Below are 25,621 nucleotides of genomic sequence, written 5' to 3'. Positions count from 1 at the left end.
TAGCCCCGCCCCCAGAAGCTCCACCCCCAGCGGCCCGGGGTAGGGTGGCGGCTGGCCCAGCCGGGCCCCCGGTGCCCTCTGTCCTGGGAGCTTAGTTGGACCGGGCCGGGCACTGCAGGGCCCGGCGAACGCGGCGGCCCGGGGGCTCGTAGGCGAATATGGCGTCAGGCAGGCGCGCCCCGCGTACCGGGCTGCTGGAACTGCGCACCGGGGCGGGCTCGGGGGCCGGCAGCGAGCAGTGGCAGAGGGTGCTGCTTAGTCTGGCGGAGGACACGCTGACCGTGAGCCCCGCGGACTGCGAGGCCGGCAGGGAGCCCGGCGCCCCGCGGGAGCCAGAGCCCGCGCAGCTCAACGGAGCCGCGGACCCGGGCGCTGCGCCCCCACAGCTGCCCGAGGCGCTGCTGCTCCAGCGGCGCCGGGTGACTGTGCGCAAGGCCGACGCTGGCGGGCTGGGCATCAGCATCAAAGGTGGGCGAGGGGGCACCGAGGGCGCATGGGTCTCAGGGGCTGGCAGCGTACCGAGGACATGGAATTGGAGGACTTCTGTCTGGGGGTAAGAGGGTTTGAGGGAACAGAGGCAACGGAGGGCACCCGGAGCACCAAGGTCGGAGAGAGTTTCAAGAGTCCGAGGTCTCAGTCGAAAAACAGGTGTGGAGGGGGTTGGGGACGCACCAAGGACACGTGGGTGGGGAGTTCTGTGTGGAGGCATAGAAATCTGAGAGAGGTTCTCTCTCAGGGGTTGCATGGACATGAAGGACAAGAGGGGTCCCCAGGAGAGCAAAGGATGGAGAAAAGGGATTGAGGCCTGGGGGGTCACTAGGGCAGGGAGAGGGAAGTCCCTGAGGAACAAACAAGGTGAGGATTGGGGGTAAGGCCTGGAGTTCAAAACACAGGGGAGCTGGGCTTACAGACAGGGGGTCCAGAAAGGACCTAGAAATCTGAGGACCCAGGAATGCTATGTAGCTAGGCAGAGAGCTGGGTTTGAGTTTCTTGATCTGACATCTCCCCCTTGCACAGGATTGAGAGGGGAGGACATAATTGTTTCTTGTCTCTGAGCTCTCAGCTCCCAATACTGATAGCTTTTTGTAGGGTGCAACCAGACTGTGTTTGAGGATCAGCTGTGTGAACTCAAGTCACTTCACATCTCTGGACCTCAATTTCCTTAACTATATAATGAGGCTTGTGACAAAGTGTAATATTTCTATGAGAAAAGGAGTCTACAGCATTCACTGTGCCAGCACGTAGTAGGTGCCTGGTTAATTATTGCTGTTAGGTAAGGGGGAAAATGGAGGCCAGGAGAGATTTTCAAAGCAACTAAACAGTGCTTAAAATCCCTGAACATCCCCAGCTGCTGGGTTCACAATTACTTCTCAGGGCCTCAGCTCCCAGTAGTGTGTTGTCTGCCTTGGAAAAGGATGTCAGCCTTTGTATCATCCTGGATGTGCACTGTTCCATCTTCCTGGTGCTGGCTCTGTTCCTGTGCTCTTGGACTTTTTGGCCTGGTTGAGGGGGTGGAATGGTGGTGGCTCAGTTACCACTGTGTGCTAAGTGCTGCGCTTAGTACTCTAGGTTCCTAATCCACTTCATCCTGGCAACAAGAAGTAAAAGGTCAGGAGCACAGTCATTATTTTGCAGGTGAAGAAACTGAGACTCAGAAAAGAAACAATTTTTCCAGGATCACAAAATTAATGAGTGGCAGAGCTGGGATTTGAATCTTAATTATCAGGCCACTAGATAGTGCCCAGGGGAGTTGATCTTTCCCATGGAAGGGCAAATCCTCATGTACCCAACCAAAGGGGTATAAAAGAAGAAAATGGGGAATCCAGAGAGTGGGCACCAGTCTTACCCCCAAACTCCAGTGTCGGATAGGGTAACAGATCAATCCAGATATTATACATTTAATGTGTCAAAGCAGGAACTTAGAGTTAATATAGAGTCCCATTTTGCAGACAGACAAATAGACTTGGAGAGGAGTAGGGACTTTCCAAGGTCATGTAAAGTTACACCCTATCACCATCCTTCCAGGGGAGGGTGAAGTTACTTTTAGGAGGCATCAGTAGAAGTGCCAGCTTCATTCACTTCTTTATATATATAGATTGGGCTGCTGTTGCCATGATGACTTCCCCTCTGGGGTCCATACCAGCCCAGGCAGCCAAGAATGATCATAGTTTCATATTGAACTGAAGTCCCGAGTTTCAGGCAGAGCAGGGCAGATATAAATAGAAACCCCTTCCTTTCCTGGGTCTCAAGCTCTGTGCAGTACAATAAGCAAACTGTTGGGCCTGTGTGGGGGTCAGGAGAGACTTCCAATTCTACATCTGCCATCAATTTGTTTTGTAACTTTGGGATAATGACCACCTTCTCTGGGCCACTAGTTCCTCATTGTCAGTATTTTGGAGATGGACCACTGTGTGATGTCTGAGGATCCTACTTTCAGTCTGCCATAGGGTTAACAGTATTGGTTCTGAAGCCAAGAGACCTAGGTTCAAATACACACTGGCATTGCCACTTAGGCAAGGGGCTTCTCTCCATATTTCTTTCCACACTTCAATTTTCCTGAGAGAAAACTGAGCATGTCTATGTGATTGGGGTGTTGTGAAGATGCAATGAAATGCCATTGACAGCATTTAGCACAGTTTGGTACTTGGTACACGGCTCTAATGTGAACTGTTCTTTCTTATTTTAGAAGGATATTCAAGAGTTTGACAATAAAGCAATTTAGTAAAATGTGCTGGCTTTTTGTTATTGTTGTTTTTTGCATTAGAGATGCAATTCAGATAGGCTTTTGAAATCTTGACTTTAAGGCCTTGGCTCCCAGCCTGGATCCTGGATTGTGAAACTTGAAACTGTGGCGATAGCTAATTTTATCGTAATGCCAGATTAGGGGATATCAGTGGGTTTCCCTCACTGTGAGAAAATTGCTTAAAATTCAAAATATTTAAGAAAAACTAACTGAAGCACCTTGTAAATTAGTCAAATACTGGTGAACACCCAAAGCATTGGACCAAAAGATCCAGTAACCAAACTATACCATAGTTTTAGAAGATGACTTTCTCCCACTGAGGAAACATTCACATGTGTTAATCCTCTTCTAGTCCCAGAACCTGTCAAGGTGAACCCACTGGGGCTGGCTGGGGGAGACTGTTCCAGAAGGAACTGTCTGAGGGATTATAAGGATTTCTATACACAGAAAAGGGAAGAATAAATCACTTGTTGAAAGACTGTATATTTTTTCTAGGTCTGAAGGAAGAACAAAGGCTGTATAATAGACTACAACTCTTGGAAGAGATCAGAGAAGGAATTTTCAACTATCTAGCTAATCTAGCTATTCAAATTTGCATATAATTATTTCAGTCTTTGTAAATAAAAGGCTTTTCTTTAACCTTTAAAAATAAAATGACTTATTAGTACTATTAATGTCATAAACTTTTAAGATTCTTTGCTGAAATTCTCTTTACCCTTCCATCTCCCCTTTCCCAGCACTGTGCTGGGCAGCGCAAGAGACCTTCAAAAATAATTTCGCCTTGACATGACTTCCAAGTGATGGAGTGTCTGCTTCAGTTTCATCCTCTTTCTATGCCTGTGCAGGAGGCCGGGAGAACAAGATGCCTATTCTCATTTCCAAGATCTTCAAGGGCCTGGCAGCCGACCAGACAGAGGCCCTCTTTGTGGGGGATGCCATCCTGTCCGTGAATGGGGAAGACCTTTCCTCTGCCACCCATGATGAGGCGGTGCAGGTTCTGAAGAAGACAGGCAAAGAGGTGGTACTGGAGGGTAAGCACTGGGGAACCTGGGGTGTTTAGTGCTACCCTACCTGCTCCAGGCCTCAAGCAGTGGGAACTGAGGGGTGGGCAGAGTGGAAAACAAACAGAACTTGGGGACCTGCCTTGAGACAGCATGGGGTGGTGGTGGGAGAGCCAGCCCAGAGCCAGACAGACCTGGTTTTCATTTCCTCAGTCCCGCTCTCTACTTCTGTGGCCCTGGACATGTCACTTCATTTTCCTGCACTATAGTTTTCCTTATCTGTAAATCAAGAGCGTAACTTCTGCCTTGCTGGGTTGTGTGAATGGGACAAAATGTCCATGGCAGGATTTGCAACCAGTGAGTGACTCAAGGGAAGAGAGAGGAAAGGACTAGAGACAGGACTGCTGGGATTCTTTCCTGAGGAACCAGGAGAGCTCTTGAGTACAGGTTCTTCTGGTACTCAGTGGTCCTAAAACCCTGAGACCCATCCTCTTTTGGGAGAGGACTTGGCCTTTATGCAGCAGAATATCAAATCCAGCGAGGATCAGAGAGGTTTTTTTTGTTGTTGTTGGGGAACCTTGGAGGTTCCCCACCACTATCCCCTCGCTGTGAGGTCTTGGATGAGATCTTTGCCTTCTCTGGGCCTCAGTTCCTCATTGGTTGTTATAGGCCTCTTGCTGTGGGTGTTGCATATCCGCCTTTTGCCATCTCTCTCAGGAGGTTTCTGCTTTGCTCAGCCCTTTCTCCAAACTCCATGCTGCCAGTTCCGGAAGTTGTGGGGGCCTAAGGAATGTGTCTGGCTCATGGCCCAGAACAGACACAGGGAGGTGGCGGGGGTGATGGAGAATGCCATGCTGAGCTGAACCCCAGGCCCAGATACTGACAGGTTTCCTTTGTTTCCCCAGTGGATTCTCTTAAGAGGCCAGAGAAGCAAACAGGCTCTGGGTCTCTGAGTGACCTTTGGCATTCGTGTGGCCCCGACCTTGGTTCTCTCTCAGTTTTGTTTTATTTTGCATTTTAGGTGTATCTATTTAAATGCTACTGGTGTACTTTTAATTAATTAATTAATTTTACTGGTACACTTTAAAATTTTTAAATTTATTAATTTATTTATATTTTACTGGTGCACTTTTTAAATATACAGGGTATATTTTTAAAAAGCCAGCTCTATAGCATTGGTCCCTAAAAGCTTAAGTACATCAATCATATTTTAACAGCAAAGTTTAATAACAAGATCACACATAAATGATATGGATGTAAGAGACTTTTCCTTCCTGATGCCTCATTACTTTGGTATTTATAGCCAATAATGCAGTTTGAAACAGCTGAAATTTATCAAAATGTAATATTTTGGTTGACTTGAAAAGCTCTTTTAGTTTATGCTATTTGAAAGTTTAGCCTATAGATGGCAAATTTTCTACTGTAGATACATTTCTAATCCACACCGAGGTCCCCCTCAGCCTCTCAGCCCCTCAGCTCCTCATCTTTACGTTGAAAATATCTCTCTCTGGGTTCTCAGTGTGGATCATTCTGAGAAGGTGGCATTTCTGAATGTTGGACACTGGAAGCATCTCCTGGCTAACTCATTCTGTCTAACTCATTCATTCCATTCCCTCCTCTCTTAAGTCAAGAAACATTTGCAGACACCTACTGTGTACCTGGTGTGCATAACATTGAGTCAGAAGCTAAACTAGACCTAGGTCCACTCCTGAAGGAACTCCTCATATAGTGGGAGAGATAAAACACAAACACTGACTCCTCTACACAAACTATTGAAAAGTCAGTTTCTAAAATCCTGTCTACTCTGTGGAGAATCTCTGGCCTTGGGTAAGGCCCTTGCCATCTCTGGGTCTCTGTTTCCATATCAGCTGGAGTTAGACTAGAACAGAGATGACCAATAGCTTTCTTTTGAATTTTAGCGTTTCTGGTGGTCACTGGAAGTTCCATATTTAGAAAGATTGGGAGCTCCTGTCTGGACTCAGCAGAAAGGAACTGGAATTGATTAGCAAGGTCTACCATGAATATAGCAGGGAAGAGAAGTAACATGTGTACCATCCCAGGACTGAGGGTCTCTAGTGCTTGTGTTCTCTGAGACTTTTCACAGGGCAAGAACTTTCCTTGGCAAACCTTGCCCCAGGTCTCCAGCTGAAGCTAGGCTTCTCTCTTGTCCAGGATAGGATTTGGCACATAGTAGGCACTCAATAAATGTTAGTAAATTCCCTTCTGTTTCATTGCATTTAAATAGAGTTAATAGTATTTCTTCCTTAAGTGTTTTAGTAGCATTCTCCACGGAAGCCAGCCACCTTTCTTTCCTTATTTTTTAAATTAAAATTAAAAAAATTGATTTTAGACAGAGAGGAAGACTGGGGAGGGAGAAGGGGAGAGAGAGATATAGATGAGAGAAAGAGAAAGAAAGAGGAACAAAAAACATTGACCTTGTTTATGCATTCATTGGTTGATTCTTGTATGTGCCCTGACTGGCGATCTAATTGGCAACCCTGGTGCATCTGGATGATGCTCTAACCAACTGAGCTACCTGGCCAGGGCAATTTTTATTGATTTTAGAGAGAAAGAGAGAGAAACATTGATTGGTTGTTTTGTTGTTCCACTTATTTATGCATTTCTTGGTTGCTTCTTGTATGTGCAATGACTGGGGATGGAACCTGCAACCTTGGTGTATAGGGAGGACACTAACCAACTAAGCTACCCAGCCAGGGCCCAGTGGTTGATTTTTTTTTTGAAAACTTTCCTTTGTTTTCTTTTGTTAAATTGATCTGAGAGAGAGAGAGAGAGAGAGAGAGAGAGAGAGAGAAACATTGATTTGTTGTTTCACTTATTTATCCATTAATTGGTTGCTATTTGTACATGCCCAAACTGGGGATTGAACCTGCAATCTTGGCATATCCAGACGATGATCTAACCAACTGAGGTACCTGGCCAGAGCTGACTTTTATGTTTTTAATAGGGCGATTTAGAGGATCTGTTTTTTTTCTTTTCCTTTTTTTTTTCAATACTGCAATAACTTTATTTATTTATTGTTTTACTTTTTTCCCTCTCCATTTACTTTATTTTTTCCATTACTATTTATACCCCTTATACCTCCCTTTCCCCTCCAATCACCATACTGTCGTCCATGTCCACGACTCCTTTTTCTATTTTTTTTTTTCTTGAATGAATTTTGGTAGTTTATATCTTTCAAGGAATTTGTCCATTTCATCCAAGCTATCAGATTTATTGACATAAAGTCATTTATTAGTCTTCCCTCTTGGATGAGAGCTCTCACCCTCTTCTGGTTTCTCTTTCTCTCCTCTCCCTTTATACTGCTCTATTCAGTGGGTTTGAGGGCATTCTGTCTCACAGCTGAGAAACCTACCAGATCACCAACATGTCTCAGATACTGAGATAGGGTCTGCCCAGGGATTGAGGAGGAAGCGGTCGCTTCTTTCTGGTGGTCAGGAAAGACTTCCTGGATGAGAGGATGCTGGCACTTTATGAACAATAAGTAGAGGTGAGTATGGGGTGGAAGAAGGACAATACAGGCAGGAGAGCTGTGTGAACAAAACCACAGAGGGGTGAAGTGACTTGACTTACCTGGGGAACTGCCTGGGAAGTAATTCAGCTTTGCTTGAGCCTACGCTGTGAGGAAGGGAGTGGAAAGAGGAGGCTAACCAGGCTGACAGATCCTGTAAGGCCTTGAATGCCAGGCTAATGGAATTGGACTTTCTCTGGAGTGAAAGGAAGAGCCATTAAATGGTTCTCAGCAGGGGCTCACATGGCCAGCTCTGGGCTTTAGCAACCAGGCTGGTTTGGAGGGAGACACAAATAGATGCAGAATGGCAATGAGGAGACTAGAGCCATGAACAGGAGGGAGATGTTGGTGGTTTGATCTAAGCAGGTGTAAATAAGAAGAAGAATCTGGAGGTTGTGGACTTGTTAATTTTCCCAGCTTTTTTTTTAGTTGAAGTCTCTTTGAGCTACTTTCCTGGCCCAGCAGGCTTATGGAAGGAGATAATTTTACCCACAGTAGCAAAGGGGCGAGGGTGGGGGTTGCAATTCATATCTTTAAATTGCATGGGTGATCTGAGAAGTATGAGGACATGAGGGAGCTAAGATCCTGAGTTGTGGCTGATCCTTGAGATTTGGAGGAGTCTGTCAAGAAGCTAAGGGCTGGGCAGTGACCTGAGTCTGGAGCCAGTACTCCTGGAAGCCTCTCTGGGCCTAGGTTCTCTGCTAGAACCTCTGGCCTTATTGTTTAGAACTTCCCTGCCTCCATCCTACTCAGAAGGCTGCCCCCAAAGGGCCTGTCCTTTGGATGAGAACTTGGCGGGGAGCTGGGTATCTTTCCTGAGGTCTGGGTCTTGATGGTACAGAGTTCCTTGAGAATGTCCTACAAAGAAGTCACTGCAAACTCTGGGTGCCAGCCAGATCACTACTTCTCTGGCCTAAGTCAGGGGCCCAGACAGGCATCAGCAACCCCAGCCTGTCTTCTGGACCTTTTCTTCTGTGACGTCAGGTGTTTGCACAAATGTCTTGAGCCTGTTCTCAGTCACAGGGATGTGTTTGTAACCAGAGTCTGGGCCTAAGCTGGCAGCCAACACACCTCTTTCTGCTACTTAGAGAGGCCCATTGTGTGCACAGACCTGGAGCCAGAGCTAGCCAGGGCCCTTGAAGACCAGGCCTGTAGGAAAAGGGGGACAGCCAAATGCCTCCCTTCCCTCCACCCTCAGAGTGGCTGGCAAGACTGGGGCAATAGTGAGCCTGTGATACATTAAAAAAGTAGTACTAAAGGACAGTAAAAACGAATAAAGTTAATTTTGGTACTTTGTACAAAAGGAAAGTACACCCCACATAAAGATTGGGCTTTAAAAAGTACAGGAATAGAGTTAACATGTACATAAAAGGCAATTACAGTAATAGGAATTGCTGTAATCCCTGTGTTACAGACAAAGTCACCAAAGTTTTCGAGAATAAATAACTTTATTCAAGTCATACAACGAATAAATTGGCATACTCAGAATTCAAACCAAGGTCTGTCTGGCTGCAGAAGCCACTAGTGCCTCAGCCTTAAATAATACCTACCTTGTGTGGTTAATTGCAAGATTAAAAAATTATACATGGAGCATTTGAGATCTTGCTCCCCAGCATGTGTCATTAGTTTGGCTCAAATAAACTATTATAAAATTAAAAAAAAAATACATGTAAGCTGCAGGTAATATGCTGAGACCAGTGCCCACAGTAGTTACTTAGTTATTTATTTTATTTGCTGTTAAGGATGAGACAATGCATTTGAAGTGCATAGCACAATGGCTTCCACATGGTAAGCATTCAATAAAAGTCAACCTTTAATTATCATCACATCAACATCAGCAGCAGCATTGTTTTCCTTCAGTAAACTCAGAGGCCTTTGAGGGCAGGAATTGTGTGTACTTTGTCTCAGAGCCCCAGGCCTGGCATGGAGCCCAGCACACATTAGATCTTGGTGAGTGTTTGGGGAATGATCACTAGGGTACATCTCTGACCTTTTCTACTTTATCTTTAACCCTGTCAATTGCAGTTTACCTTCCTAAATGTTAAAGATGGGGCTCAAAGCTCAAGCTGGGTGTGATTGACACCTGAGAATTTCTATTATGAGTTCTTATAACTGCAAGTCCAGGCTCCTGCCAACTTCTCCCCTGGGAGATGGACACTGCCAGGTGTCCTGTCTGAATCTGGCTCAGTGCATCACCACTATCAAAAATGGGATGTTATTAATGACTGAAGCTAATTTGAGGTCACCCTAGTCAGCTTAGCCAAGTGATGCCATGCTCCTAAGGTCCCTGTGGGGCTCTTGTCCTGGGAACCGAATCATGAATGTAGCTCCCATTCAGTCCTCCCATGGCTGTAAAGACCTATTGTTCTATTCATTGTTTTCAAGGGAACATTATTTGGCTACACAACACACACGCATACACACACACACACACACACACACAGAGCTTTGGGCCATATGACTCCCCACAGACAAAATTTGGCTTAATGCAGTCCTGGCCTATTCCCTGGATCTTGATTCAAGTTTCTGTAGGGCTCTGGAGGGGGTTCTGGCCTCAATTAGCTGTGTGAACCTGGTTGCTGATGGTGGTAAAGGAAATAATAATGATGATAATTATAGTGATGTTTGTGTCTGCTGTTCATGTGCTAGGCACTGTGCTGAGTGCCTTCCATATGTTACTCATTGATTCCTCAAAACTACCCCTGTGAATTAGGTATATTATTTATCCTATTGTGCAGATGAGAACAATGAAACTCAGAGAGGTGAAGTTACTTGCCCAAGGTCACACAGTGGCAGAAACTGAATTTGAGCTCAGATCTGTGAGATGCAAAAATCCATGTTCTTAAATGTTTATACTGCACTGCAAGTCATTTAACCCACTGGAGATTCAGTTTATTCAATTTATGCAACTGTTGAAAAAGAACACAGATCCATTTCATTGAAATGGTGAGATTAGTTGAAGATGTGTTTGTGAGAGTTGAGCTTGGTGCTTGGAACATAGTAGGTGCTCAATAAGTACTTCTTTCCAAGATCCTAGAACCTTTTGCTTCTAGAAGTGTTGATGAGGGCCTCATTCCTTAATCCTGGCTTAGATTATTTGGAATGTGGTGATATATATATATTTGTAAAAAGTAGATTAAAAAGAAAGTAAAAAGTAATATATGTCCATTAAAAAAAAAAAACACAACACCCAGGAGATGTAAAGCAATTATCTTTTTATAGAGGTAACCACTGTTGATATTTTCACATTATTCTAGGAAGTTTCCACATTTGTTTTCTTTTTAAAGGTTTTATTTATTTATTTTCAGAGAGAGAGGGAGGGAGAAAGAGGGGGAAAACATCAATGTGCAAGAGAAACATTAATTGGTTACCTCTCACATGCCTCCAACTGGGGACCTGGCCCACAACCCAGGCATGTGCCCTGACTGGGAATCAAACTGGCGACCTTTTGGCTCGCAGGTGGGTGCTCAATCCATTGAGTCACACCAGCTTCACATTTGTTTTTATTATTTAAAGTTGAGGACATATTTCCAACTCAGTATGTGTAGCTCTCATTCTTTTTCTTTTCTTTTCTTTCTTTCTTTCTCTCTTTCTTTTTAAGAAAGAGAGAAAGGGAGAGAGAGTCTTTGATATGTTGTTCTATTTATACATTTACTGGCTGATTCTTATATGTGCCCAGACGGAGGATTGAACCCAAACCTTGATGTATCAGGATGAAGCTCTAACCAATTGAGTTACCCAGTCAGGGCTCATTCTTTTTAATGATTGCATAACATCCCATTATTGAGATTTGTACATTCATTTAACAAGTATTTACTGAGCTCTGTCTCTGTGCCGGGACTCGATGTAGGCACTGGTGATACATTCATGAACAAGACTGAATAAAAAAATTTGTATCTTGTATTTAGCAACACTTACCCATGGACTTTCTACTTGTTCCTAGCCTGTTGAACCAAAGATAATGGTGTTGTGACCCCTCTGTGCACCTAAGAGCATTTATCTGAAGCAGGGCTCCTGCAAGGGGTATTGTTAGGTCAAAGAGTTCACGTGCCTTTAGGATCTTGGTGCCCCCTATGCTGCACAAGGGTGGGGTGAGGTGAGATTTTTTTGCCCCAGAGTGTGGCAACCTAGGCTCTGTTGATCAGTCCTGCTGCAGGCCCTGCCAGGGTCTGGGGACTATTTATAGTCTAGCCTTGCAAGACCAGCAGGACTTTAAAGGTCACCCCTTCCAGAGCCTGTTGGAATTTCATGTCCACTCTGTACCATCCTGGGTGGGTGGGTGGGTAGCTTGAACTTGAATCGTTATAGTGCCTTACCCAGAGCCTGGTCTATCAGTGCTCATTATACAGGCAAAGAAACTGAAGCTCAGAGAGACCCCCTTGGGACTTGCCAAGACCAAATAGCAGGACACAGGGTCTGGATTGAAATCTTTATGTCTGTCACCACATTGTGTGCCTGTCCCCTTACACTGTTACACTGAGAACAGCAGCAGAAATAATAACCATACCACTGTTTATTGAAGATCTATTCTATGCCAGGCAGGGAAAGTGCCTTTCAGCTATTGAATCTCAATATGCTGGGCAGTAGACTTATTTTCTTTTATTATAAAGATGAGAAAATAGAGACTCACAGAAAGTCAAGTCAGTTGTCCAAGGTCACAGAGCAAGGAACTTAAACCTAAGCCTGCGTCATTCCAGAATCTAATTCTACATGGTCTCTCCAGGCTGAGATGCCCCAGGCCTGTCAATATTCTTCATTTAACAAATGTTTTATTTACTGATTACCTGGTATATGTCAGGTATTGTTCTAGATGCTGGGGATACCCTACTAAACAATAAAACAGGTCCCTGCCCTCACAGAACTGACATTTTGGTTGGAGGAGAAGGTCGTAGACTAGTAAACAAATGGATAGATCATGTAATTTCAGGTGGGGTGTAGTAAATGATCACTCACTGAACAGACAAGGAACAGCTTGAACTTAGAGGACAGGCTTCAGCCAATACTCAAAGCCAAGATATTCAGTCCCAAATATTTACTGAGCACTGGGATAAGTACTGGGGATACTGTATTGAACCAAATCGGATATATCCCCTTTTCTTTGCAACACATACACTCCCTCCCAATTGTACTGGGCCAGGCAAATGGTCCTGCCTTGTCTGTTACTTGTGTTTTTAAGAGAACCTATTCCTGGGTCCTTGGGGCCAGGCCTGGGTCCTGGCTTTCTCCTTGGCAGAGCTGGGAATTGGGGCCTCTGGAATGGGCAGTGTTTGTGTCTGTCTCAGCTTCCCTGAGGAAAAGGGGCCCACGTGTCACTGTTTTACAGGCTCCTGGCCAGGATCTTGGCTGGGGAGGTGGGGAGGGTGTGGATACCAACTGTGTCTATCCGTGGAGTCTCAAGAATGCTGGCCACGGGGCCACGGTTGTGCCCTCAGCTTTCCAGGCCACTGCCTTTGGGCAACCCTGCCCTGCTTGGTAGGGTGACTCAGGTAGAAATAAGAGCAGAGAGGAGACCTCAGAACTGGGCTATTTATGGTCGCTCTCTGGGGCCCCCAGGACTTCACCCCCACTCTGGGACAGGCCGATTGGTTTGTGAAATCCAAGCCCTGTTTTGGGCACCAGCTGGTGTGCTATCCATTTATAGCATGTTTGTGCGGGAAAGAAGGAGGACCCATGTTCACTTGTGGAACACATAGCATAGGAGGTCCCTGCTGCATTCTGGGGACACAGAGATGAGTCAGATGAGGTCCCCACCCTCCCAGTGCTCCCAGCCTTGTGGGGGACACAGATCTCCACACAGACAGAAGGGAGTGGGTGCTAGAGGAATGTACAAGTGATGGCTGTTGTGGATCCAGTGTGGGCCTCTGGGAAGGCTTCCTAGAGGGGTGTTGTTTGAGCTGAGCCGGAACCTCTTGGCCTGTGGCACCTTCTTCCTTCTGCTGAATGAACCTGTACTGCTCTGGCATTCATTTCTCCAGTCACAGAAACTGACTGTGGGTTTGAATCAAACCCAGTTTTTGTCCTCTGGGAGCTCCCATGTTGGTGGGAGAGACAACCCCAACACAAAAAATAACAACAACACAGTTGTAAAAAGTGTGGGCAAGGGTGGCTGATAGGTAAGAAACTCATACTTCTTGAGTCCCTAACCTGTGCCACATGTCATCTCATTTAATTCTAACATCTCTCTGAGGTAGACGTTGTCATTCTTCTTTTATAGACTAGCAATGTGAGGACCAGGGAGGTGAATTACCTTGTCCATGGTCATATAACTAGATAGTGCTGGAGGTGGAATTCAAGTCCAGGGGTGCATATCTCCAAATGATGTATTTAGAGCATGCTGTGCAGAGGTAATTGAATTTTCAAAGATGTGGAAGTTTGGAAGCTAATACAACTTTTGAGAATTCCCAGGAGAGCAGTATGATTGGACTAGATGGTGAGATTAGGGATCTGGTAAGAATAAAACCAGAGAGGTAGGTGGGGCCCAGGTCCTGGTGAGCCTTGAAGTTGGATGAAGGGTACAGGGGAGCCAGAGCAGGGCTTTGAGCAGGGTAGGGACATGGTTAGTTATAGCAGGGAAATCAGTTGCACGCCTGGGTGGGGGTGGGGGCTCTAGTGTCAGGATGCTTTCACCTGCAAGTCACAGGAACCCAATTTAAAGGGTTTTAAATACAGTATTGAAGAAAGCGTGTTTTCTTCCAGAATACCTAAAGGTAGCCTGGCTCTAGGGTGACTAATTTAAGGCCTCATCATTCTCAGTGGGTGGACCCCAATCTTTGTGGTTAAAAAGTGACTCTCATTGCTCTCGACCAATTTCCCTTCCAGTAACTTCTAAAGGCTGGGGGAGAGAAAAGAAGGGAATGTGCTTTTCTCTACATCTCATTGACCAGAATTGTATCACCTGCCTCTTTCTAAACCAGTCACAAGCAAGAGGGAGGGAATGATCATGATTACCTCTGGCCAATCAAGATTCTCCGCTTGGGTTGTGGGGAAGCCCAGCCTATGGGGCTCAGGGTTCTGTTAGCAAGGAGAAAAGGGCAAGGGATTGTTTGAATGTCAGATAGGCTGTGATGTGTCCCACCTCCGTTGCCCCTTGAGACATAATCCAACATTCAGTTTTGGGGTATGTCATTGCTGTAATGATGGGGATGAATCACTAGTAGTCCTAGTCCCCAAAACTTTGGGCCTAGGCTCAGTTCTCTCACAAAAACTTGCTCTTGTTTTTAGCATAACTTCTCTTCCAACCCAAAAGGGTTTCTAATTCCCTCTCACTTTCACCCCTCTTTGTCTTGGTTCCTATCTGAGCCTCCAAGGACAATCTCCTGGGAAAGAAATAGCTTCTTATCTGGTTCTTTCAGGGAGCTGAGCCAAAAACTGCTTCCTCACCCCATCGTGGCTTGTCCGCTCACAATCAGAACATACTGGTTGGGTCTTGACTGCAGACCTCAGATGGCTAGCAAGCCAGATAGTTGAGCAGAGAGGAAGGAAGGCTTCCCAGGGGCTAGCTGGGATAGGCACCGTTCAGTAGGGCAGTAGAGGGAACAGCCTGCCTGGGAGAAGAGAGACTAGTGCTTGGGCAAGTCTTTTAACCTCCTTGATATACAGATTGTCTTCCTAATAGCTCATTTTAGAGGTGAGGACACTGCTGCTCATGAGAATTGGGAATAGTCCAGATGCCAGGGCACATGTAGCATTCATTGTTGGTTGCCTGCCTACCAACCATTTCCCCTTCTTCCTTGTAAAGAGAAGCCTGATTTTATTCGGTGGGAATGTGCTCAGTCCCAGAGGCTGAATTGTGATTGGTCTAAGTCATGACTATTTCTTCTTGGTAATGATTGTGCTAGAAGTGGGCCGGCAGCCCACTTGGGCCAATGAGATATAAGCCTTCATGGAAATATTTACCTCTCTGATAAGAAGGAGGTGTTAGGAGACAATGCTTTTTCTGCCTGTCTTCTCCCTTCCAGCTTTGGGTTTTGTCAAGAGGCTTGAGCTGTGGTAGCTATTTTGTGGTCATGAAGGGAGGGCCTTAGAGACTGGCAGAGAGGCTTATTCTGAATCTGGTGTCATTGAACCACTGAACCAAACTTTAAATTGCTTTCCTCTAAACTTATTGTTATGTGAAATAATAAATACTTTTATTGCTTGAGGCACTATTATCATATATTCTATTATTTGCAGCCAGACTTACGTAATTTATATAGCAAGAACGACCAAAATGTTTTATTACCAATCAGCCTCAATTGATTGGTAATGGCTGCCATAGAATGCTATGATTGATTCATGATGTATTCCATGAGCAAGGGATAAAGCAGTGGTAGTGCAAGTCTTTTCATCACCTTGATATACAGTCCTACCCAGAGCCCGTTCAATACCTGGCACATAGCAGGTGCTCAGAAAAAACTGACTTGTTTCTGACTCTCCTCTCCCATCAAGCTCTTCTCAGATCAACCTTGTCATCATGTTGCCTTTTACTTTTAGCTGCCAGCGTTAGTGAGATCTTTCTTTCTTAGAAAAGCATGAGATCTAGGCCCCGATCAAGACTTTTTTGGTTGCAAATATCACAACTTCTGTTGATATGGCAGCCTGACTTTCTAAAGGACGAGTATCAGAAACTGGAACATTAGTAGGTGCCTGGCAAGACTTTCCAAACTATTTTTCAACATCCGTCTCCTCTAATCTTCTCTCTACAAACTAGCTGTCCCCTCTTCTTTGTCCCCACAGCAGAAGGTGGTTGACCCCCATAGCAAATTTGCTCAAGACACCAGTCTAGGATGTCTCCCAGTCTCAATTTGGGTAGCCGAATGTGGGTCAGGTATTCACCCCTAGTCCAGCTAGCCTAGCCAGGAAAGCAGGATCACATATCAGAACATGACTTTATAGGTAAGTTGGGCAGAGAACTAGGTCTGAACTGATATTCTAGAACTGTACTGTCCAATATGGTCACCATTAGCTCCATGTGACTATTTGAATTTAATTTTAAGTTAATTAAAATTAAATAAGAAGCCCATTCCCCTGTGTCTATGTGGAGGTCTGTGTCTCCTACTAGGCTGAGAGCACTGGGAAGGTGGGAACCTTGTCTGAATCATAAAAGAAAAAAATGCAGTTCCTCATTGTACTAGCCACATTTCAAATATTCAAGAGACATGTGTAGCTAATGGCTACTGTATTGGACAGTGTATATATAGAACATTTACATAATCACAAAAAGCTCTGTTGGACAATGCTATTCTAGAAGGTGTCCACTATATTCAGGGATGATTGGCTGGAGATAAGAGGGCCTCTAGGCACCTATATTGGTTAGGGTACAAGCTATACCGCTATAACAAGAAACCCATAACATACTATGGCTCCTTGCTTTCTTAGGTAATAGTACAAATCTGACATATCATCTCTAAAGTGTCAGCATCCATTTATTTCTGTTTTGTTGGTTAGCGTTTCTTAGAGTGTGGTTCATGTCCACATAGTCAAGATGGTACTCCACCAGTCTATATTCCAGCCAGCTCAACCATGCCAGGGGAAATGTAAGGAAAAGAAAGGGTATGCCCCTTGATTTTTTCACATATGCTCTTCTGCTCTTGTCCTATTGGCCAGACTTGGTCACATGAGCACTTATATAGCTGCAAGGGAGCCTGGAAAATGAAGTCTTAAAGTGGGAGGCTATCACTATATTGGAGGAAAATTAGGACTACTGCATTCAACCCCTCCTTTTTGCACCTCGGAAGACCGAAGAGATAGAGGCAAGCAATGGGACAGTGGCAGAATAGTCACATCTCCTACTCCAATCTTGGTGCTCTTTTACTGCCTTGTTGCAGCTGTTGTCTGTTCCCTTTAAGCAGCCACCCCAAAGGTCCAAACGCTTCTACTTATGTGGTTAGAACTTAGTCACATGGTCACACCTAGCTGCAAAGGAGGCTGGGACATGTAGCCTTTCTTCTAGGTCGCCATGTGTCTACAAACCAGGGGAAAAATGAAAGAATGAATATTGGAATGCATCTAGTATTTTTTACCATAAAGTCAGAGACTTTAGCCTAGAGGAGGACAGTGATATTAGACATAGATTAAACCCGTAATGAATTAGTGAAAATTGTGGTGTGTGCTTTATGGGAGCCCATGTCACAGTGGTAACTGCTGACCTGTCCTCTGACCAGTCAAGTACATGAAGGAGGTCTCACCACATTTCAAGAATTCTGCCAGCGGGACCTCGGTTGGCTGGAACTCGCCTCCTGCCTCACCCCTTCAGCGACAGCCTTCCTCCCCTGGCCCCCAACCCCGAGACCTCAACGGTACCAAACACATGTCCTTGAAGATGGCATATGTCTCAAGGAGGTGTACCCCCACTGACCCGGAGCCCAGGTAAGCCTTGGGTGAGGAGCACCTCAGACAGGTACGCCCTGATGTTGTTAGGTGGTGGGGCCAAAGGAAAAATACTATGCCTGAACATGGTAGGTGCTTAAGAAATGCTTGTTGAATGGATGATGAGGTTGTGCTTTGCTTTTCTCTTCTTCCTCTAGGCACTTCACATCCAAGGAGGAACTTGGTCTGTGGAGAGCCCTGGGTTCCAGCCCTGGATCTCCTTTAACTAGTTCCCTTTTCTCACTGACCTTAGATTCCCCATTGTGAAATAAGATTTTCAGACTCAGGGATCCTCTCAAGTCTCTTAGAATTCTGCTGAGGTTCTGAGATGCCTGGTAACATTTGTGTCAGAACCATGAAAAGTTATTATCCTTCACATCTGAGCAGCCCTTAACAGTTCATTGATGATGATTGACACCAGCTAACATTATTGTGTTTGCCACATGCAATTTTAACTCTCACAGCAATTCTATGAGCAAAGTCCTATTATTTCACCCCATTTATTAGATGAGGACAGAGAGAGGAAGTAAACTTGGGGAGATTAACCCAAGGTTAATCACACGACCAGGAAGGGACAGAACTTACCTCTTTCCAGAAAGCCCTCTCTGCTTTAGAATCTGCAGGTGCCTGAGTGATGGTGGTGGTTGAATGGAATGTATGTTGACCAAGTGGGGTATGCAGTATTGGGGGTGGTTGTATGTATAGCATCAAAGGTTGTGCTGTGGGTCCTAGTTACATCCAAGGTTCCATGTCAGTCAAATGGCCAACACTGGCTTAATGTTCAGCATCCAAATCTCCTGGCCCTGCTTGATGACCCAGCTCCACCCTGCCCCCAGGAGGTAATTCACAGGTCACTTACAGATGTTCCACCAAAGGGGCCTTTTGTGTTGGGTGAAGGTGAGGTGGTATTAGTCCTTCTTGAGACTCATAGAACCTTAAATTAATTGTGGTTTCCAGCCTGATCTCAGACATCAACTGAAGCATGTGTGTACATATATTTCTTTCTTTTTTTAAAAAAAGATTTATTTATTGATTTTAGAGAGAGAAAGAGAGGAAAGGAGAGAGAGAGAGAGAAACATTGATTTGTTGTTCCACTTGTTTATACATTCATTGGTTGCCTCTTGTATGTGCCCTTACAGGGATTGAACCCACAACCTTGATGTATCAGGATGGTGCTCTAACCAACTGAGCTACCTGGCCAGGGCTGTACATGTATTTTGATATATGTGCATGTGTAGATGAGATGTCATGTAAATGCAGGTGTTTGTGTGTATGTGTGAGCATTTGCAAGGGTATTGGTGTAGATTTGTGCATATGTGTTTGCGTATTTATGTTAATATTTATATGTGTATATACATATATCAGAGAAGGAAAACTCTGACTCCAAAAAACCTCCGCTGCCTTGCGGCATACCTCTTCAGGGGAAAGGCTAAGGGAGTAAACCCCGACAGAAAATCTGGAGCCGGAGTCCCTAAGGCGGTTCGACGTTGTAGTCAACACCGGCAACTCCTGCGGCGCACCTGAAGCCAAGCTGTATTGACTCTGTCTTTCCCTTGGATCCTTCAGCTGCGAAGAGAGGGGGGTCTGCTGCATGGGCAACAGCAGACCCTCCATATCACCCTGCCCAGGCTCTGTAGCTTCAGCTTCACTGGAGAGGACACTCCAGCGTCATCACAAGATGTCGATTCAACACGGGAGGAGACAGATACCATGTCACTCCCGAGTTGGACTGCACAGCCATTCTCGGCGGTGCAGATAGACTCTTAAGAAGCTACACCATCGTCTCTCGAGACGGACGGCTGCCGACGATATACATATATGTACATGTGCTTGACCATATAAATACATCTGTAACTACATGTATAACTTGAATATAACTGGGGTTCCACATCAGTTTAATATCCCAGAGGGATACAATTTAGTAATTAAAATATAATGAAAAATATTTCACTTCTACTCAGTGTTACATTGGGCTGCAAGTAGCAGAAACCTCAATAAGTAGTGGCTTAAATAATTGAGAGGCTTATTTTTCCACATGTTTAAAAAGTCCAGGGGTCAGCTGTTTATTTAGGCTGCTATCACTGCTCAACAATGCCCTCAAGGACTCAGGCTTCTAGCTTTTTCCTCTGCAATCTTTTTTATTTTTATTTTTATTTTGAGAGTATGTTTATTAAGCTGGGGACAGTGAGATGAAGGAAGGGCTTAAGGCAGAGAAACAATAGGAGAGAGCCTAGACAGTTCTCTGCTTTGGCTCTCTAGAAACATTATAGGAAAGAAATGAGCCATGTTGGGCTGCTGTCAGCTCATTGAAAAGCCTGAGAAAAGGGAGACTTAGAAACAGGTTCAAGGAGTAAGCCCAAGAAAAGCTGCCGCTGCCTGTTGCTCCTCTTGTTGCAAGTCTCATGGGGACCTTTAGAGTTTAAGAGAGAAAAGTAAAAATGTATACCTGAAAGGGAAGAAAGGCATGGGCATGCTCCAGAGAGAACCTGCTCCTCTACCACCTTCATTGTGTATTTTCTTCTTCTTTGAGACAGGATGGTGGCTACACCTCCAGGCATGTGTCCATGTTCCTGACAAGATGAAGGGAAAGGGGAAAGGAATTTTTCTCCTGGTATTTTGTTCTATTGCTGCATAACAATCCATCCTAAATTTTAGTGTCTTAGAAGATAATTGTTTATCATTTCTCACAACCCTGTCTGGCTCAATGGCCAGTTCTGCTCTATGTGGTCCCTGCTGGGGCTGGAGGTCCAAGACGAGTGCTTTACTCACAGCTGGGATGGTTGGGACAGCTAGGGGCTGGCTGAGCATTCCTCCTTCTGTATGGTCTTTCTAGGTGGCGAGCTTGTTCTTCTCAGGGTAGTTGGCTTCACGGTAGTCGAATTTCATGGTGGCTTCGGAATGTGCCAAAATGTCACTTCTGACACATTTTATTTGTCAAACCAAGTCACAAGGTCAAGGAGAGGAGAAGTGGATGTGTGTACAGGAAGGGATAGATTTGTTGGAGGCTGTTTTTGGAAACTAATTACCACATCTAGGAAACCATTACCTCTCATTCAGAACTGGGTCACGTGGCCAGCCCTAGCTGCAACAGAACCAGGAGAATGAAAGTATTTTGCTTTCTAGCTCTGCAGTAGAGGAAGGCGAAGCTGAATGGGGTTGGAGTGGGTGTTGTCGGAGCCATCATCCTGTTTCTACTCCACCTCATGTGTTACAGCAAGGCCAGAGGGGAGTAGATCTTTAATGTCTCATGCAACATTTAAAAATCTAATCCCTGCCACTGTTCCTTTGAGTATCTCCCTGAAAACTTCCCCAACACTTTCCTGCATGGCTTTTTATCTTCCTCCCTTTTTCCTACTCCATTAGTCTAGCTCTTTTTATATAGACCAATTTGGCCTATCAAGCCTCTTTGGTTTCTGTATTTTTTCCCCTAATTAGTGTATTACTTGGTTCTGTTCCACAAAGGAGGACCTGGGAGCCAGCTCAGCAAAGCAGTCCTTTTCCTTAAAAACCAGGAAAAAAGGGCAAGATAATGTATCCTCACACAGAGATAACTTTGGCCCCATTACACATGTTTGAGTGTGTGTGTATTTGTGTGTGTATGCCTATGTGTGTGTATCTCATAGTCTCTTGTCCCCATACCCCATGAGGCCCCAACAACTGTGGCCAGATTCCCAGCAGCGAGTACCTCTCTGACTCTCATGGACACCCTGTGGTTTCTTCTGGTTTGCAATAGTTGGGGTTTCTTGAGCCAGATCTCGGTTGGTCAGTACAGCAGCGAACAGACCCTCCCCTCTACCTCACTTGTGCCTGCAGGTATCTGGAGGTCTGTTCGGCAGATGGTCAAGACACCCTATTCTTGAGGGCCATGGATGAGGCTAGTGCAAGGTCGTGGACAGCTGCCATCCAAGTCCAGATCAATGCTCTCATGCCCTGGGTCAAGGACGAGCTGCAGGCACTGCTGGCAGCTACCAGCACAGCTGGGAGCCAGGACATCAAGCATATTGGATGGCTGACTGAGCAGGTGCCTGCTGGGTGGGGGACCTATTTTTCCCTCTCTTCCCCTCCCCTGGAGCTGCCTCTATTCCCATTGTCTCCCCACCCTGGCCCTCTGACCTCCCACCTCCCTGCCCCATTTTACTTCTGCCTTGTCCCCTGCAGCTGCCTAGTGGGGGCACGGCACCCACCTTGGCCTTGCTGACTGAAAAGGAGCTGCTCCTCTACTGCTGTCTCCCCCAGACCCGTGAGGCCCTGAGCCGACCAGCCCGGACTGCCCCACTCATCACCACCAGGTATCTGCAGGCAGGCAGGGGTGTGTGTCTCACCCAGAGCTTGACGTGATGATGCATTAATGGACTTTAGAAGCTGGGGACTTCAGCCCCATTTTGCCCTGAGTTATTCCCCCAGGGGTCTGAATCTAGTCTCTACCTTGTCTGGGCCTTGGCTTCCTTATCTGTAAAATAGGGGCTTGAAACAGAAGGATGTGAAGTCCCACTGGTCACTCATTCATTGACACTTACTCCGCCCTACCTTGTGCTGCATGGTTTGGGAGACAGGGAGCTGACCCCATAGTCTCTTCCCTCAGGGAGCACTGGGGACACTGACCTAGGAACAGCCTTTACAGTGCAGAATTGCAGGAACCATTTATCTCTACCTGGCCTGGTAGGGGAAGGCTTCAGGCAGGTGACATTTGAGCTGGACTTGGATAGATGAATAGAAGTTTGCTATTGAAGAAAGGGTGGAAGAGCATCTCCTACAGTGACAACAACATAGTCAAAGGTACAGAAGCATAGGGCTATAGTGTGTTCATGGAATTATGAGTGTCTTATAACCAGTGTGTAGAAACTATGCAGGAAATGGAGAGAAACGAGACAGGGAGTTGGCAGGGCCTGATTTTGCAGAGCCTCTGTTTCCTGGTTAAGAAATGTTAGCTTTATCTTAAGAGATGTGGCAGAGTTGAAGCATTTTAGCCTGAGAGTGAGGTGACTCAGGTTGTGTTTTAAAAGAATCCCTGTGGCTGCCAGGTGGAAAATGCACCTGAGCGGCAGGATGGAAGCTGGGAGGCTGCTGCAGAAAGATGGTGGAGGTGGTGAGAGGCAGCAGATGGAGATGAAAGGCTGCATTTGCATTGAAAAACACATGGGTGGTAAAATTAACCCAGCTTAGCACTTGCCAGATGGGGAGGGTGAGGGAGGTGTCCAGATGAATGGCTGATGGGAGGCTTGGAGCTTGTGTCTGGGCAGGCAGTAGGACTGGGGGTGAGAGTACAAAGGGAGGGGGTTGGAGCAAGATGCTAAGTTGAGTCAAGATTATGTGGGGGATGGGTAGGGAGCTTGGATAGGAAGTTTGGAGACTTGTTGGTCTGTAGCTCAGGGCTGGGAAGTGGGGAACCAGGTATCACCAGCAGCTTCAAGGGAAAACTAAAGCTACGTGAGAGAGAGGAGTATAGTGTGAGGAGCAAAGAGGACAGCGGTCCAGAACTCTGATGTCTGTTGCCCAGAGAGGGACAGTGAGCTGCCCAAGGTTATACAGCAGGGTCTGGGCCCTTGTCATCCATGTCTCCTCATTTTGGGATAGGCTGTGGCCCATGTGTCAGAAGCCTGCTGCCTACTAGGGATAAATGGGTCATGGATTGCTGACCTGATCAAGTGACTCATTAATTCTGGCTACAAATGTTTATTGAATACCTACTATATGACAAGTGTTATTTTAGTTGCTGGAAATGTAGTGGTGAACAAATTAGATAAAAATTTGTACCCTAGATGATATTCTAGTGAAAAAGACAATCAAAAACCAACTGAAACAAATAAATGTAATTTCTGGTACCATGATGAAAATTAAGGCTAGTGAGTGGCAGGGGTACGGTGTTATACAGGGAGGTCAGGGAGAGCTTCTCAGAGGAGATGACATTTGAGCAAAGGTCTGAAGGAAGTGAAGAGGTGAGCAGTGCAGATAATCACGGAAGAGTGTACTTGGCAGAAGGAACAACATGTGTAAAGGTGCTGAGACAGGGGTGTGCTTGGTGTGTTTGAAGACACTGGTGCAGCCGGAGCTGAGGGAGTGAAGGGGAGTGTGGCAGGGCATGATCTCCTATAAGTTAATCAGTGCTGGTCTGGAAGTCCTGTCCCTGCGTTAGGTGGTGAAGGAGTCACAGGGTCCCTTCCCAGGACTTCCCCTTGGCCGAGAATTATTTCCCTGCTGCCTGAGTCCTCCTATTTAGTCCTCTGCCCTCCCCATCCCCTGCCCTAGGCTGGTGCACTCAGGTCCTTCCAAGGGTTCGGTGCCCTATGACGCAGAGCTCTCCTTTGCCCTGCGCACGGGCACACGCCACGGTGTGGACACTCACCTGTTCAGCGTGGAGTCACCACAGGAGCTGGCTGCTTGGACCCGGCAGCTAGTGGACGGCTGTCACCGGGCTGCGGAGGGTGTGCAGGAGGTGTCTACAGGTGGGTTGGTTGGTCTGGGAGTGCCTCTCTGGTAATGCGTCTCTTATCAGAGATACTCAAGGTTCCATCTTTAGGGGGCTTCAGGATGGGGATAGAATGGGAGGTTTGGGGTCTCTGAACCAGGTGCCCTGGTAGGTAGAGAGACTCTTTTCCTTGGGGGTTTTGTTGTCCTGGCTTTGTGATTCTGCTGATGAGAATTTGAGAGATGGCATTTGGATTAGGGTTGCCAGAATGAAATACAGGATCCCCACTTAAATTTGAATTTCAGATAAACATCAATTTTTTTTAGTATAAATATGTCCAGATTATCCATTATTTACCTGAAATTCACTCACATTTAATTAGGCAATTCTACAGGTTTCTAAGGTCTCCAAAGGTCATGTTGGTGGATCTGCTGATGCCTTTATAGTGAGTGGGCATCCTGTCCCCCTTTCCCTTTTGATGCTGCTGGAAGTGGGACTACAAGTGGGGTATAATTTTTCTGTGGGCCCATCTTTTTCTATTTTAGGGTGGGGGTGACTCTGCCAGGTGGGCGTACAGATGGCCCCACTTTTGGAGCTGCCATTCGGGGTTGGAAGTAGGGCTTGTGGTCTCTGAGGGCCAGCTGTGCCCATTCCATGCACCCTCCCCATGGCCATGTGCCCTCTCTGCAGCCTGCACGTGGAATGGCCGTCCCTGCAGCCTCTCTGTGCACATTGACAAGGGCTTCACACTGTGGGCAGCTGAGCCAGGTGCGGCCCAAGCTGTGCTGCTCCGACAGCCCTTCGAGAAGCTGCAGATGTCCTCAGATGATGGTGCCAGCCTACTATTCCTGGACTTCGGGGGCACTGAAGGAGAGATTGTGAGTGGAGGGGGAGGGGGACTATGCTCTCCTGGAGGCTAAGCTAGATGGAGCTCCTGACCCTTCTCTCCATCCATCCTGCAGCAGCTGGACCTGCATTCGTGCCCCAAAACCATGGTCTTCATCATCCACTCCTTCCTCTCAGCCAAAGTCACCCGCCTGGGGCTCTTGGCCTAGAGGTTGCCAGATGCATTAGCCCCAAGGAGGGGGTGTCTACTCCATAGCCTGACCTGGCTCTCCACCAACTGCCTGCTTACCTCCAGGCTGAGGGAAGGGAGAGGAAAGGAACAAGAGTGCCGAGAGACCCAGCCACTGAGGAGGCTGGGATAGCCTTGGGGACTGGGACCCAGATTCAGGACACAGTGGATACTGCCTGTAATGGAGTAGTCTCCCTGCTATCCCCGCCCCCATCTCCCTACCAGTGCCTTTTGCAGAGAGATATTTTGTGTACACAGAAGCCATTCCAAGCCTGGGACCTGCCCCTGTGGGGATCCTGACCCCAGCCAACAACTGCCAACCCTCCTAGAGGCCCCCAAGCCACCCACAGAGACCCCATCTGAAGCTGGAGTTCCCTGGGGTCTGAGGCAAGAAAAGAGAAGGAGCCTTTCTGTTCATTTCTATCCTCAGCTCGACCACCTTGGGGCATGTGGTTTTCCCCTTCATTCTCTCCTTCCTTCTTATTCTTGGATAAATAAATGGCCTGTGAGCACATAGGCA

At 46.3% G+C, this 25,621-nt stretch overlaps 1 protein-coding gene and 1 non-coding gene across 2 annotated transcripts; both read left to right on the top strand.

The window, feature by feature from the left end:
* Positions 1–29: 29 nt before the first annotated feature.
* Positions 30–25,621, top strand: SNTA1 (syntrophin alpha 1). The gene is made up of 8 exons (XM_090286244.1): positions 30–468; positions 3,589–3,774; positions 17,416–17,620; positions 21,434–21,641; positions 21,779–21,909; positions 23,867–24,063; positions 24,717–24,904; positions 24,989–25,621. The coding sequence occupies exons 1-8, from the start codon at positions 159–161 to the stop codon at positions 25,079–25,081; spliced, it is 1,518 nt and encodes a 505-aa protein (XP_090142370.1). The 5' UTR covers positions 30–158; the 3' UTR covers positions 25,082–25,621.
* LOC150003434 (small nucleolar RNA SNORD22) lies at positions 3,055–3,169 on the top strand. Its single transcript, XR_016512859.1, has one exon. It is a non-coding gene; the product is annotated as a small nucleolar RNA SNORD22 (small nucleolar RNA).

This window comes from Furipterus horrens, unplaced genomic scaffold (genome assembly GCF_987537825.1).
Source record: "Furipterus horrens unplaced genomic scaffold, mFurHor1.1.pri manual_scaffold_8, whole genome shotgun sequence".
Taxonomy (NCBI): domain Eukaryota; kingdom Metazoa; phylum Chordata; class Mammalia; order Chiroptera; family Furipteridae; genus Furipterus; species Furipterus horrens.
The sequence above is the reverse complement of the archived record's forward strand: the minus strand, read 5'-3'. Positions and strand labels throughout refer to the sequence as shown.